General features: G+C 39.6%; 1 protein-coding gene across 1 annotated transcript; it reads left to right on the top strand.

Moving 5' to 3' along the window:
- Positions 1-798: 798 nt before the first annotated feature.
- Positions 799-11,144, top strand: LOC132628713 (uncharacterized). Its single transcript, XM_060344478.1, has 2 exons — positions 799-835; positions 10,627-11,144. The coding sequence occupies exons 1-2, from the start codon at positions 799-801 to the stop codon at positions 11,142-11,144; spliced, it is 555 nt and encodes a 184-aa protein (XP_060200461.1).
- The last annotated feature ends 5,315 nt before the right edge of the window (positions 11,145-16,459 follow it).

The following is a 16,459-nucleotide window of genomic DNA, read 5'->3' as shown; positions in this document are numbered from 1 at the left end:
ATGAGAGGTATTGTCAAATGAGACTTCTCATCTAGGACCCTTGGTTCAATCCAAAAGAAGAAACCTCGAAGGCAGTAGCTTGGATTATCTTCCTAGAACTGCCCCCCAATTTTTTTTTCTAGAGAAGTTGTTTTCTGTATGGCCACTTCCGTGGGAAAACCATTGACTATTGATCTGGCTACAACAAATAGAACAAGACCATCCTGTGCAAAAGTCAAAGTGGAAGTAGATTTGTTTGCCAAGTTAGCAAAAAGAATCAACATTGCTGAAGAAGATGATTCTGGCATAGTTACGTCTAAATGGGTCAACATTAACTATGACTATTTGCCAAAATACTATAAACACTGTATACTACAAGGACATGAGGAGAGTGAATGCAGGGTACTTAATCCAGAACTTGCCAAACAATACAGGGAATAAAGAGAATGTTGAATCTACCAAAGTAGAAATGCAGAATAAAGATGCCAACAAAGGAGGATGGATGGATGCAAAGAAGGCAAACAAGAATGGATGCAAAGAAGGAATATATATATATATAAAGGACAAATCAAGTGTAATCATTGGCAAGGTGGATAAAGTTGACAAGAAGGAAGAGGAGAACACAATGAAGACCAGTAATGCTTTTGCAATACTGAATGTTTGTGAAGGAAATAATCAGGAGGATGTTGCACAATATACAAACAGTGATCAAAAGGGGGAAGAAGACCAACCTGAAATTCCCAAAAGCACCAAGAAATGGATTGAGAATGAATTCTATGCATAAAAGAGTCTGTAAAAAATGTGGAGAAGGGGCAAGTAATGTCAGATGATAAGTTTGATAGTCCAAACGTAAACAGTAATGCAGAAGAAATGGAGGAAGCAAATAAATATACAATGCTGGAAGATTGTCACGACCCAAACCGATGGGCCATGACTAGTGCCCGACCTGGGCACCCATGTACGACCCACTAGACATAATCAGGCTGAAATTGAAAACAATATGACAATCTGTAAAAGCACGTTGTAAACTCATCATGTCATAAATCAAAAAGAACTTGTCTCTTGAGAAGCCACAGCAAACATGACAAAATACGTAGGTCGACAAGGCTGCCACTATACATGGAAATATCGAAAACGAACTACATCGATATAGCTGACCAAAACATGGATACACAACCCACATATGTCTACAAACCTCTAAGAGTATAACAAAGTCTACGTCAAAAGGGTCTATACCAAAATAACTCAAGCTCCGGAACAATGGAGCTCTCCAAGCAGCTGCGCAGAAGTCCTAAGCCGGAGCATCACCAAACTGAGTGTCTGTACCTGCGGGCATGAAACGCAGCCCCCGAAGAAAGGGGGTCAGTACGAATAGTGTACTGAGTATGTAAGGCATGAAATCGACATATACATAAAATCCTGGAAAACATTTGAGACATGTCAATGAATGGGCAAAATAAATGCATCAGTATAGCTATATCAAAGAAACACATATATCCATAGAAATACCACAACAAAGGCCACAACGTCACCCCCTGTCAACTGTGCCATATATATACACATCACAACAAAGGCCACAGCGTCACCCCCTGTCAACTGTGCCATACATATACACATCACAACAAAGGCCACAGTGTCACCCCCTGTCAACAGTGCCATATATACACACAACAAAGGTCACAGCGTCACCCCCTGTCAACTGTACCTTATATATATAAAACAAAGGTCACAACGTCACCCCCTGTCAACTGTGCCTTATATACACACAACAAAGGTCACAGCGTCACCCCCTGTCAACTGTGCCTTATATATACATGATGAATGAAAATGAGTGCAGTGCATGATCAAAATGAAATAATAGAACTCTGTAATGTCACAAAATAACCATATACATATTTTATGCTCATGACATGCATAGGAGTTCAAATGAAAACTATCGCTCCATCCCACCTTGGAGGAACAATTTATAAGGTGAGATCAACAACAATGAAATAAATCAAGAAAATCATGTAATAGCTTAACATTTTCATATCATCGTTGAAATCATATTTGAGACCTTTAAGCGTAAAATCATCCTCAACGTAATCCTTATAAAACATTCTCATTCTTAACATCATAAGAAGCTTTAAGAGTCATAAACTTCTAGCTTTGAAATCAAGGAGGTTACGGAAACACTTATGGATTCATACCATAGGAATCATGCCTTTGAAAGAAGGGGACGAGCCTTAACATACCTGTTCGACTGCCTACTAGTTACGCTTATCCGCCCGAGATCGTAAATCTGCATTCGAGAGCAATTACACTAACGTTAGAATCTTTATCGCACACTTATTCCAAGTTTCAAATCAAACTATTCAATATATATTCTGCCAAAAATCGGGCAGCAACTCCCCTGTTTATATGCCTAGCCTGAAATCTCAATTCAGAAACCAACAACAGTCACAACAATACCAACATTAACCATAATATTTCCAACTCCAAAATATTCCATAGAACAGCCCATATGGTGTTTGTCTCACAGTTCCACCAACAAAATCATTTTATAACAATTTTACAGCTCCTTCTCCGTAAATAAACCAAGATTAACATTAATAGCAAGAGATTCATACCTTTCTCCCTTTAATATTGCTGTATCTTCGCTTTTCCACGCTAATTTTTGGCCACAACACGCCGCTATATGATTCTGCAACAATAACTATACGCTATCTGGATCGGAATTTGAACATTATACCTGGTTTGGGTTAAAAGGTTGGCTTGGGGGGTTGGGGAGAAGTCTCCAGAATTTTGGAGAGTTGTTTGGGGTGTTTGGTGAACAAAATGAGGGGTTATCCCCTTTAAATAATGCTCCAGAATCTGCCTGCACCGCCTCTAAAATCGTTCAGCGCGATCGCGCCACCTTTTGGCGCGTTCGCGCAGGCTTAACTTTTCTGCCTGCGCGTTCGTTCACTAAAAACGTCATAACTCTTGATACCGATATCGTGTGAGGGCCCACGACATATGGTTGGAAATATAATTCAATTATCTACAACTTTCATTCTTGGTGTTTTTCCAAATTCCAAACGTATAATATTGTTTTTGCCCCTCCAAATCAGATCATCCGGAAATGTTCCCTTAAATCGTCCTTTTGGAGGGCTTATGCCCATTTTTGGCTTAAGGGTCCTTATTAAAACTTGCTCAACTTTCCATGTACTACTCATATATCTCTTCATATGTCCTCTATAAAACTCCGGTGTGTGGACCCCACTTAGCGTGCAGCAACGAGGGCTTTTCATCAAGTGCCATATGAACCAATTCACCCCATATGGTCTCCAAATGTCATATATAGGTTATTATTACATTCTTATCAAATAACCTTCATCCCGAACCCGAGCCTCAAAATTGCTCAGGGCGTTCGCGCCTCGTGGTGGCGCGTTCGCGTTGTATTGGCCCTTGGCCTCCTGCGCGTTCGCGCCACTCCCTGGCGCGTTTGCGCAGACCATTTTCCTGGTCTGCCTGCCCGACTTGTAACATCCATATCTCCTTACGCCGATGTCCTACGGAGGAGCGGTTTGTTGCGTTGGAAACTAGACTTCCCGAACTTCACTTTAGACTTTTGTTTCACTTCAAAACTCTCAATATACAAAAAAAAATATTCTTTCTTCCAGTTAGACCAAAATTTCTGATCTTGCATCTTCGCGACAATAACTCCGTTGTCTGCAATTGAATAGTTAGTACCTATTGAACCTCAACGTACAGAAACTACGGGGTGTAACATCCTTCCCCCCTTAGAAACATTCATCCTCGAATGTTGCAGTATTGCCGACCCACAACACCATCTTTCATTCCTTGGAACTGTTATTCTTCCCTTAGGGTCCGATTACCGTTTCCTTAGACTTTAACTTGGTTCAATCTCTTCTCATCTTCCCTTAACTCTTTCACTGCCGTCAGTTAGCTTCTTTCACTTCTTTGTCCTCATGTACATGGTCGGGAATTAACTAGAACCTCGCTCTCGTTTTGTCTCCATTATTGTAGTCTTGCTTATCGTGCCATAACTATTCATCGGTCTGTAAGTATTCTCTTTTTCTCGCTCCTTGTTTCCCTGCTAGTGGGAAATTACCTTATTCATATACGACACACTCTTTGCGTTTATCTCTTCGGTACCATCTCGGGCTATCCTTTTTATACATGTTGATCTTAGACATACACTTGCTTCGACTCCCTGTAGTTCATTAGTTCGGCTCCCTGTTCTTTTACATCTTTGTCACTATCCCTCTTAATCTTACATTCTAAATATTTATCCAATCATGGCTTTGTTGCTAATGAGCATAATGGTTATGTTCCTTTCCAAGGCCAGTTATATCAATATCCAAAATATGTATACACGTAATGTTTTTTCGCCATTTATTATCCTTCGCAGTCCAGTTACATTTATGGCAAACTTATAATCCGAGTTCAACTAATTTCTAATACCCGGTGAACTCTTTCATTTCCATTCTTAGGAGCAGTGTTCTTTCTTTCCTTCAAACATTTCCAAACTACCAATCGTTGTTCCTTTTATTACAATTGTCATCGTCATCCCAAGTGTCCTTTAGGTTCGTCATCCTCTCCATTATCCTTTGTGAACTTAGCTTGTAGACCTTCCTTATTCTCTTTATTACCCTTTAGGGCATGTCGCTCCATAGTTAGGTACGGCGCAATATTTGCCCGATACGAGGGAATCAAATCATGGTCAAAAAATATCATAGTTCATCTTGGCGTAAAGTGCTCTCTTGAGTTATTTTCCATACTTTCTCCCTATGTCTACCTCATGGTACACTTATTGTCAATTCGTTTCTACGTCTTTCCGTTACCTTCCCGATATGCCAATACGCCTCGTACTCTGGCCCGAGCTAATAAATCTCCTTTTCTGGGGCTTGAAACGTCATAGCTCCTTTCAAATCTAGTATGTTCTTCCCCCCTTATTACGAAGGTCCTTATACGCCCATAGCCTTTGAGTAACCGTCGTCTTCGACAATTATCTGCCGTCCTTCACGATCTTCTTAAGGCCGGGGTTCCGTCATCGTATGGTCTGCCTTTTCTATCTTCTTGCTAGTTACAGTCTTGTATCCAATAACATTTTTTTTTCGGTCCCACGAGTTAATGGGGACATCGAGAGTCACCACGTCATTTATGAAGCCTTCGATTATACCTTACTCCTCGTCTTTCCTACCGACCTTGATTATAACATATCTAAAATTCTTCTTACCTTGAGTTCTCCTTCCATTTATGTGTATACTATACCGTTTTATCAAAATTCCCTACTCTTCCATCCACTACCAGTTCTTTCACCCATTTAGCTCACTTACTCGTAATTCTTCCTGACTACGCGTTTGTGTTGCAGCTGTGCATCTGAGTTTCATTCGAGTGTCCCGCTACTTCTTGCTCTTAGTACGGAATTCTTACAATGTACAATATCCCCATCCTCGTTCATCGAGTCTTCATCTGTCTTTCTGATGTCACGACCAGGTTGTCCTCCATGCACGTTCCTTACGTTTCATTCTATTTCCTCTATGATCGCATCTCTCGGTCTTTACAGGAATTATTGTTCTATGTCACTTATTTCCGAATCATTTGTGTCGCCCCGTCATCCTCGCTCTTATCTCGATTATTGATTGGTTTCCTACAGCCAACTCATCAGAGTATCCTTCTTACCCTCGTGGTTGAAGGTTTTCAGTCACTTTACTCCTAAATGCTTTCCTCTATCTTCGATCAACCCATTAGTATACTTTCCCTACTTTCGTCCTTAATCCTTCTTAGGTTCCTTTATTCTCGAGCTCCCTTCTCCTCTTTGTTATTTATAGTATCGGCTCAGAAGTTCGTGAAATATTCCTTTGAACGTGCAAATCCGTTCTATTCTTAAGTCACCTTTTAGGAAAGCTTCTCTATATTCGAGGCAACCATGTCAATATTTGTCAATACGACTATCCATTTGTCCTTTTATATACCTCGCGAGAGCTGAAAATCTCTTAGCATCGTTGCAAGGCCTAATCATTCTTTCTCTTACCTCATATTCCTCGTTATGGTCGCTATCCTTTTAGTCCCACTTATCGAAACCCATTCTCTAATCCCACACATTTCTCTTTCATTCTATACTACCACACTTTATCCCTTTCAGATGCCTACCTTCGAATTTTTACCCAAATAGTCCCGTGCTTTGCCCGTTGTCTCTCTTGGAGGCTTCACTCACTCATGTCTCTTACCCGTTTTTTTTTTTGACATTTCTGGTCTCTTTTCCTTCCATATACTCACTTTCTTTCTTTTTCAGATGTCATTGCATTAGAACTTTCCAAACCTAACCTGTATTGAAAGTAACATCAGCTCGCCTGGTAACGTTCTTCTATCACTTGAACTTTATTACCCTACTCAATTAGTGCCTTCAATATACCGCAACGCCGGTTGCTGGGATACACATACCCGTTGATACAGCCACATATGGGATATCATACGCATTCATATATATATATATATATATATATATATATATATATATATATATATATATATATATATATATATATATATATATATAATTTCTAACGCCTTGCTTACAAAGTATTTCCAAACGCTGCTTAACTCATCCTAATTCTAGAGCTGTGATGCACCTCCTTTCTTTTTAGCGATCTAGTCTACCTCGTCCTACGCGACCTCCTAAGGTTTCCAACCACTCCGCATATTCCAATTTCCCTTAGGCTACTTTAGCTTCTCATTTGTCTCTTATGTCTAAATTCATAGAACTTTTTTTTTTGCACGCTTCCCAGGGGGTCACCCATCCTAATATTTCTCTCACTCCAGCACGCTTAACCTAGAAAATCTGATAAGATCTGGTGTGTTAGTGCTGATATAATCGCACCCACCTTACTGCATGACCTTCATCATATAATCTAGAGCAAGTTGAGGTCTTAACAGATTCCAAAACATTCCCGTAACGCATCTCCCACCGAATTAGAAAAGGTCTCTTACTCTTCCGACTACACGATTATTATTTTGGCCGTTTCAATCATCAATATTCACCTTTCACCTATGTGTATGACTACCCTTCATCCTAGATTTTCCATATTCCCAATAGTGGCGAAAACACCTTGGTCGCCGTTACTTATGAATGCTTGGTTATCGACCCCTTTGGATTTTCGCTCATCATTATTCAGTATTGCCCTGAAGTAATTACATACGCACATAGGAAATTCCAATAAGAACTAGTATACCTGTAGCCGATCGGTCCTTAGCCTGATCTGGTGGGCTATAGAGTGAAGTGTGCTCTCCATCCTTGTCTTCCCACCGTCTACTAGTCTGGCCTAACATAATGCTGAAACGTAAGGAAAACCTAAATGTGCCAAACTCTGTACTTCCTCAATTACGTCTTCGTTCACAGGAGTCTTGTGAACCCTTAAACGGGTCTTTGTCATATGATTTCTCAGTCGGGTCTCCTCCTATTGGAACCACGTCCTCCGATGGGTCCGTCTCAATGGAATAGCTAATGCTTTTTCTTATACCTCTCGACATCCTCGATCCTGAGTCGACGGGTGACACGGGTCTTATGTCCCCCTTTGGAGCCTTACTTACGCTCCCATTAACTGAACTTGCCCTCTTCTCTAATACAATCCTGCAGTTTAACAAAATCGTACCAAGAACGAGTTTTCCTATCATTGGCTCTACTGCACGATCTATGATTAGAAGGAAAGATGACACCCTAAATGTCCGGTAGCTTCCTGTTTATAGATATGGTGCACAACACACCGATAAACAAGACTCTAAAAGACACGATCTGTAGACACTCCGAGGATGAACTGCTCTGATACCACTTTTGTCACGACCCAAACTGATGGGCCATGACTAGTGCCCGACCTGGGCACCCATGTACGACCCATTAGACATAATCAGACTGAAATTGAAAACAATATGACAATCTGTAAAAGCACATTGTAAACTCATCATGTCATAAATCAAAAAGAACTTGTCTCTTGATAAGCCACAGCTAACCAAACATGACAAAATACGTAGGCCGACAAGGCTGCCACTATACATGGAAATATCGAAAACGAACTACATCGATATAGCTGACCAAAACATGGATACACAACCCACATATGACTACAAACCTCTAAGAGTATAACAAAGTCTACGTCAAAAGGGTCTATACCAAAATAACTCAAGCTCCGGAACAATGGAGCTCTCCAAGCAGCTGCGCAGAAGTCCTAAGCCGGAGCATCACCAAACTGAGTGTCTGTACCTGCGGGCATGAAACACAACCTCCGAAGAAAGGGGGTCAATACGAATAGTGTACTGAGTATGTAAGACATGAAATCGACATATACATAAAATCCGGGAAAACATTTGAGACATGTCAATGAATGAGCAAAATAAATGCATCAGTATAGCTATATCAAAGAAACACATATATCCATAGAAATACCACAACAAAGGCCACAGCGTCACCCCCTGTCAACTGTGCCATATATATACACATCACAACAAAGGCCACAGCGTCACCCCCTGTCAACTGTGCCATACATATACACATCACAACAAAGGCCACAGCGTCACCCCCTGTCAACTGTGCCATATATACACACAACAAAGGTCACAGCGTCACCCCCTGTCAATTGTACCTTATATATATAAAACAAAGGTCACAGCGTCACCCCTGTCAACTGTGCCTTATATACACACAACAAAGGTCACTGCGTCACCCCCTGTCAACTGTGCCTTATATATACATGATGAATGAAAATGAGTGCAGTGCATGGTCAAAATGAAATAATAGAACTCTGTAATGTCACAAAATAGCCATATACATATTTTATACTCATGACATGCATAGGAGTTCAAATGATAACTATCGCTCCATCCCACCTTGGAGGAACAATTTATAAGGTGAGATCAACAACAATGAAATAAATCAAGAAAATCATGTAATAGCTTAACATTTTCATATCATCGGTGAAATCATATTTGAGACCTTTAAGCGTAAAATCATCCTCAACGTAATCCTCATAAAACATTCTCGTTCTTAACATCATAAAAAGATTTAAAAGTCATAAAGTTCTAGCTTTGAAATCAAGGAGGTTATGGAAACACTTATGGATTCATACCATAGGAATCATGCCTTTGAAAGAAGGGGACGAGCCTTAACATACCTGTTCGACTGCCTACTAGTTACGCTTATCCGGCCGAGATCGTATATCTACATTCGAGAGAAATTACACTAACGTTAGACTCTTTATCGCACACTTATTCCAAGTTTCAAATCAAACTATTCTATATTCTGCCGAAAATCGGGTAGCATCTCCCCTGTTTATATGCCTAGCCTGAAATCTCAATTCAGCAACCAACAACAATCACAACAATACCAACATTAACCATAATATTTCCAACTCCAAAATATTCCATAGAACAGCCCGTATGGTGTTTGTCCCACATTTCCACCAACAGTATCATTTTATAATAATTTTACAGCTCCTTCTCTGTAAATAAACCAAGATTAACGTTAATAGAAAGAGATTCATACCTTTATCCCTTTAATATTGTTGTATCTTCACTTTTCCACGCTAAGTTTAGGACACAACACGCCGCTATATGATTCTGCAACAATAACTATACGCTATCTGGACCGGAATTTGAAAATTATACCTGGTTTGGGTTAAAAGGTTGGCTTGGGGGGTTAGGGAGAAGTCTCCAGAATTTTGGAGAGTTGTTTGGGGTGTTTGGTGAAGAAAATGAGGGGTTAGACCCTTTAAATAATGCTCCAGAATCTTCCTGCACCGCCTCTAAAATCGTTCAGCGCGATCGCGCCACCTTTGGGCGCGTTCGCGCAGGCTTAACTTTTCTGCCTGCGCGTTCGTTCAGTAAAAACGTCATAACTCTTGATACCGATATCGTGTGAGGGCCCACGACATATGGTTGGAAAGATAATTCAATTATCTACAACTTTCATTCTTGGTGGGTTTCCAAATTCCAAACGTATAATATCGTTTTGGCCCCTCCAAATCAGATCATCCGGAAATGTTCCCTTAAATCGTCCTTTTGGAGGGCTTATGCCCATTTTTGGCTTAAGGGTCCTTCTTAAAACTTGCTCAACTTTCCATGTTCTACTCATATATCTCTTCATATGTCCTCTATAAAATCCGGTGTGTGGGCCCCACTTAGCTTGCAGCAACGAGGGCTTTTCATCAAGTGCCATATGAACCAATTCACCCCATATGGTCTCCAAATGTCATATATAGGTTATTATTACATTCTTATCATATAACCTTCATCCCGAACACGAGCCTCAAAATTGCTCAGCGCGTTCGCGCCTCGTGGTGGCACGTTCGCACTGTATTGGCCCTTGGCCTCCTGCGCGTTTGCGCCACTCCCTGGCGCGTTTGCGTAGACCATTTTCCTTGTCTGCCAGCCCGACTTGTAACGTCCATATCTCTTTACGCCGATGTCCTACTGAGGAGCGGTTTGTTGGTTGGAAACTAGACTTCCCGAACTTCACTTTAGACTTTTGTTTCACTTCAAAACTCTCAATATACAAAAAAAAATATTCTTTCTTCCAGTTAGACCAAAATTTCCAATCTTGCATCTTCGCGACAATAACTCCGTTGTCTGCAATTGAATAGTTAATACCTAATGAACCTCAACGTACAGAAACTACGGGGTGTAACAAAGATGAATCAGATAACATAGAAGAGGAAATACAAAACGTAGAGCAAGCAGACAAGGTTATTAATGCTAACAAGGATGCTGATAAGAAACAACAACCAACCAAGCAGAATGCAGATGAGGCAGACAACACAAGTGTTCAACAATACAAGGCAAAAGAAAATAATACTATAGAAAAAGAAAAAAGCAAGAAGGTAGAAGGTAGTGCAGAAAAGGGAGGAAATAAAGATAGTACACAAAAGAATAGTCATCACAAACAACAAATGCAAGAGAAGAAGGGGGATAGTGGGGAGAAAGTGAAAGAGCAGCAGGTCAAAAGTGCAGCAAAAAGTGCCAATAAAAGACTTTCAGATGAGCAGCAAGAGAATGCAAGCCCTAATAGTGTAGATAGAGCTGAGAAAAGAGAGACAGATGAAATCCTTCAGAAACAAATTGATACAGGGCAGGAGGGGGAACAAAGTGCAGCAAGCAATAAACAATTAATAACACAGTTGGAAGCTTAAGAAAGGCCAAAACAGGAGCAGGTGGGGCAGAAGTCACAAACCAAGGACTTGGATGGGCAATCAATAGAATTGAATGTACAAGCAACATTAAGAGAGGGAGATGTTTCTCCTAAATTCATTAAAGGGGCAGGAAGAGGGAAAAATAAGAACCAAAGGGATACAAGTGTGCCACTGGGAAGTGGATATCAAACTAGAAAGACTTTGAATAAGACCAATTTTTAATGATGAATGCTATGATATGGAATATTAGATCAGTGAATACTATGAAAGCATTCACAAGGTTGATAAAGATGCAACAAAAGTATAAGTTTGGATTTATTGGGTTGTTGGAGCCTTTTCAAAAACCTGACAAAATTGATGACTATAGAATAAGATTGGGAATGCATACTGCATTGGTCAATTCTTCAAGAAAAAATTGGATTTTCTGTGGAAGATTTTTTTGAAGTGGAGATACTGGCTGACCACATGCAGCAGATTACTTTTAAGCTTAAAAGTAATATTATACTGGAAGATATTGTGATAACTGTGGTTTATGCTAGATACACTCAAAGGGAAAGATTGGAACTATGGGACAGTTTGGAAAACTTGGAAACTAACAGGAATAGGCCTTGGATGATAGGAGGAGACTTTAATATCATCATGTCAGAAGATAAGAAATATAGAGGTTTGTCAGCTGGGGCATCTAAAATACAAAACTTCAGTCCATGTATGCAAAATTGTGGGATGAAAGATCTTGGCTTTAGAGCAAGCAAATATACATGGTGGAATGGGCAGAGTGGAGATGATTGTATTTTTAGAAGACTAGATAGATGTTTGGGCAATATGAGAATTCAGCAAATCCATCCAGGAATTGAAGCGACTCATCTAGTTAGGACAGGATCTGATCATGCCCCTTTGTTAATATCCTATGGAGGGAATAGTTTACCAATTACGAAGCCTTTTAAGTTTCTTAATTTTTGGGTGAAAAATGAATCTTTTATAGAGGTTGTTAGAACACACTGGACTGCTAATTTCATGGCCAATCCCTTCACTCTTTTCTATCATAAACTGAAAAAAGTGAAGGCAGCATTGGTACATTGGAGCAAAGCCACTTTTGGAAACATTTTCCAGGAGATAGAAACTTTAAAAGATGTGATTGTTTTTTATGAGGTGTAATTTGAATTACAATCCACTCCTCATAATAGGGATAAACTGCACAGAGTTTAGGCTGATCTAAATAGGTACTTACATCTGGAAGAAGAGTTTTGGAAGCAAAAAGCTGGCATGTAGTGGTTCAATGATGGAGATAGAAACACAAGCTTCTTTCATGCATATGTACATGGGAGAAGGAAAAGGTTACAACTTAGAAGAATTCAGGATCACTAAGGAAATTGGTTGGGGGACCAGGAAAATATTGCTAATGAAGCCATAAGTTTCATCTTAGCTCAGTTTACAAAATAGGAGGATCCTACTCATTTTGAAATACTGGATCAAGTTCCTCAGTTGATCTCAGAGGAGCAAAATGATAGGATCATGGCAATGCCAACTGAAGAGGAGGTTAAAAAAGAAATCTTCAATCTTAATAGGGAGAGTGCAGGTGGACCTGATAGATTACTGGATTGTTTTATCAGAAATACTGGAGTATTATTGGGAAAGATATTACTGATATGGTAAGAGCTTTCTTTTTGTGGGGCTGAATTGCCTAAATTCATTACTTATACTAATTTGGTCCTATTGCCTAAAAAGGATATTATTAATACCTTTTCAGACAAGAGGCCTATTAGCTTGAGTAATTTTATGAATAAGGTCTTTTCAAGACTAATTCTTGACAGGCTAGCAGATGGATTACTAGATCTTATTTCATTAAATCAGGCTAGATTTGTAAAAGAAAGAAGTATTGTGGAAAATGTGTTACTTACCCAAGAAATAATTGCTGACATAAGATTGAGGACCAAAACAACTAATGTGGTTATAAAACTAGATATGGCTAAAGCCTATGATAGGGTGTCTTGGCTATTTCTTACAAAAGTACTAAGGAAGATGGGTTTTTCAGAAGAACTGATTGATATGGTGTTCAGTATTGTTGGTAGCAATTGGTATTCAGTACTCACAAGTGGCCAACAACAGGGTTTTTTCAAATCTTGAAGGGGGGTTAAGCAAGGTGGTCCTTTATCATCCACTTTATTTATTTTGTCTGCAGAGGTGTTGACAAGGAATTTAAATGCTTTGCATATTGTTCCTCAATTTAGAGGTTTTGGCATGCCAAAATAGAGTCCCAAGATTAACCATATGGCATATGCAGATGCTATGGTTATTTTCTCCTCAGTTGATGTGCTGTCTTTACAGTTAATTATGGAGGTGTTGGGGAAATATGAAAGAACATCAGGGCCGAAGATTAATAAAGAAAAGAGTATTGTGTATTTACATCACAGTGTGATAGGGGATATCAGGGTGACTGTTGATGTAGTTACAGGAATAGGAAGAAAGGACTTCCCTTCTACTTATTTGGAATGTCCAATCTTTTATAGCAGAAGGAGAAAGGATTACTTCAGTTCAATTTTGGTGAAGATTATTAATAGACTACAAGCTTGGAAAGGAAAAATGTTGTCCTCTGGTGGAAGGGCAGTCCTAATAAAACATGTCTTACAAGGTATGCCTATTCATTTACTATCAGCTATAAACCCTCCTATTGGTGTTATCAAGCAAATGCACAAAATATTTGCTCATTTTTTCTGGAGCAACACTGTGGGGACTAAGAGCAAACATTGGGCATCCTAGATTCATCTTTGTTTACCAGAGAAGGAAAGGGGACTTGGTTTTAGGTCTATTCATGATGTAGTCTTAACTCAGTGGACATATGGGACACTGTCACGACCCAACTAGAGGGCCATGACGGGTACCCAGCGGTAGCCTACCGAGCACCAGCTATCATGAATCACTTCAAATTATCTTGGTGAACCACATCGCTAACTCTCAACTAGCAAAACTGAAATGAATGCACTTCTCAAATAGAACTCATAATTTGACAACCTTCAATTTCTACCTCAAACATATATATATATATATATATATATATATATATATATATATATATATATATAGACATACACACACACACACACAAGCCCAAGAGGCTACAAAAAGGATATACAAAAATATACATTAGGGAGACCATGAGACTTCTAACTATCCACATATGTCTACGAGCCTTTATCGGGTACCAAAAATCATAAGGACGGTACAAGACCCTGCCATGCCCAAAATATTTACACAAAAGGAATATACCAATAGACTGCAACTCCGAAGTAGTGGAGTGCTCCTGTATCCTCACTGACAACTCCTAGGGGCCTGGATCGTTTCCTGGTCTACCTGCGGACGTGAATGCAGCGTCCACAAAAGATAGGACGTCAATACGAACAATGTACTAAGTATGTAAGGCATGAACAATAACATAATAAAGCAATAAAGAACATAAAGGAAAAAGATAACCTATATATCAAACTGCCTCTTAAGGTGGAAACCATGCATGCTAACTACTACTTATAAAACAACATAAACATATGCATAATCATCATTAGCCTGTGTCTGGGCCTCCCTCGTCCGGCCAAATAGGCACGGTGTTATCATTATCCATAAGCCGCCCACCGAAGTGGTGTCTGCCTAGCCAAATAGGAGCGGTGTAATTATATATATACATATAGCATGCATGAGAGCCCAATAAAAAGCTACGACTATCGGAGTGACGTAAGATTGGTAACCTACGATTACATTATGGAGCAATCATCATCCCTAGGTCTCACCTTCAGGGAACAAGTATCATGAGGTGAGATCAACAACAAGGAATACAATTAATAATCATGACAACTCAATAACATCATGGAAACAATAAGAACCTCAAGCTTTGGCATTTCTAGAAGTGAAACTATTATCATTATCATCATGACTATCTTGTTTCCCTTTGAAATAACAAATAACATAAATGAGGTCAATTACGACGAATATAATCCGAGTCAATAAAGTAAGGCTCAACCATAACAGAGGAACATCTAGTCCCTCGGCCTCGGTTTCGCTGAACATGGAGTCATCATACGAATCTTGAAAACAATGGATTTCTAGCCCTTTAGGAATAAAGGAACTATTGATAGCATATGTGGAATCGTAACATAAGAATCATGCCTTTGAGAAAAAGGGTTAGCCTTACATACCTTTTCGTCTTCTTAACGACTGAACGTTTTCCTGCAAAGCTCGCAAACTGTACATTCAAGAGAATTTGCACTAGAGTTATGTTATTTAAAATACGCTCAAGTTCAAACTAGAGCAACTAAGGGCTAACGAAATTTGGGCAGCATTTCCCCTATTTCATCAATTTCCACCATTTTAATAAACAACTCCCAAACAACATAACAACATTCATAATATCATGATCAAGGAATTATATTCAATTTAGTATCAATTCAGCCAACATCCATTTTTTAAGTGCACACCATAGTCATCTTCTTCACTACAACCTCCATAGGTTCTCCACTTTAATTCTTTTACTTTTTAAGGAGTCACTAGACCTCCACATAAATCTAACCACATAACTAAGATGAAATAAATACCTTATGGTCAAGGAATATCGCTTAGCTCAACTCCCTTCAAGTCCAAGTTCACTCCAACCTTGAAAGAAATCAAGAACAATCACTTTCTTTGGATTACCTTAATGTTGATTCTCTCTTTGGATGATTATGAAAGGATGAAGAGTGTTAAGGAACCTTCAAGAACCTCGTGGAAGTCTCTAGAGAGGTGGAGAAATAAGTAGGAAAAGTTAGAAATGAAATTAGGGTCGTTTGGGGTTTAAAAAGGTGGCAACTTCGCATCCTCGCACCGCCTTGCGGTGGAGATGCGGCGCCGCATGGTGGATATTCGGCCGCATCTCCCCTCCTCTCCATAGCGAGGAGGCTGGGCTGTGAGGGCTTCCATTTTGGGTAGTTTGTGGCCCATATGCAGTCCTGCATACTGAGTATGTGGCCGCATATGGCCCTGTTTTGACCGATTTCGCGAAAATGCGTTCCTTTGATTCATTTGAACTCCAATCCTCATGGAACCTTCTTGGCACTTATATAAAACTTCATTAACCATCCAAGGGGCTCTATATCTCTCCTTCAAGATGATGCTAGACAATGCATAGCTCAAATGATACAAAATTTCCCAAACATAGTTCAACCTTATCTTCCTTCGACGAACTGGTTTCTTTTGCCTCAAATGTATTTGGAAAATTAGAATCATCAATTATCCTTATTCAACCTATGGGGACTTCATGTATACCCCAGACTTACCTTAGTCTCTTCGTACTA

This window comes from Lycium barbarum, chromosome 2, assembly GCF_019175385.1.
Source record: "Lycium barbarum isolate Lr01 chromosome 2, ASM1917538v2, whole genome shotgun sequence".
NCBI classification, from domain to species: Eukaryota; Viridiplantae; Streptophyta; class Magnoliopsida; order Solanales; family Solanaceae; genus Lycium; species Lycium barbarum.
The sequence above is the reverse complement of the archived record's forward strand: the minus strand, read 5'-3'. Positions and strand labels throughout refer to the sequence as shown.

Bases quoted from the DNA above. Each gene is read 5' to 3' on its own strand.
- LOC132628713 (XM_060344478.1), top strand. From the start codon at position 799: ATGTCAGATGATAAGTTTGATAGTCCAAACGTAAACA. The intron at 836-10,626 runs GTAATGCAGAAG...CTCAACGTACAG, and splicing joins TGATAGTCCAAACGTAAACA to AAACTACGGGGTGTAACAAA.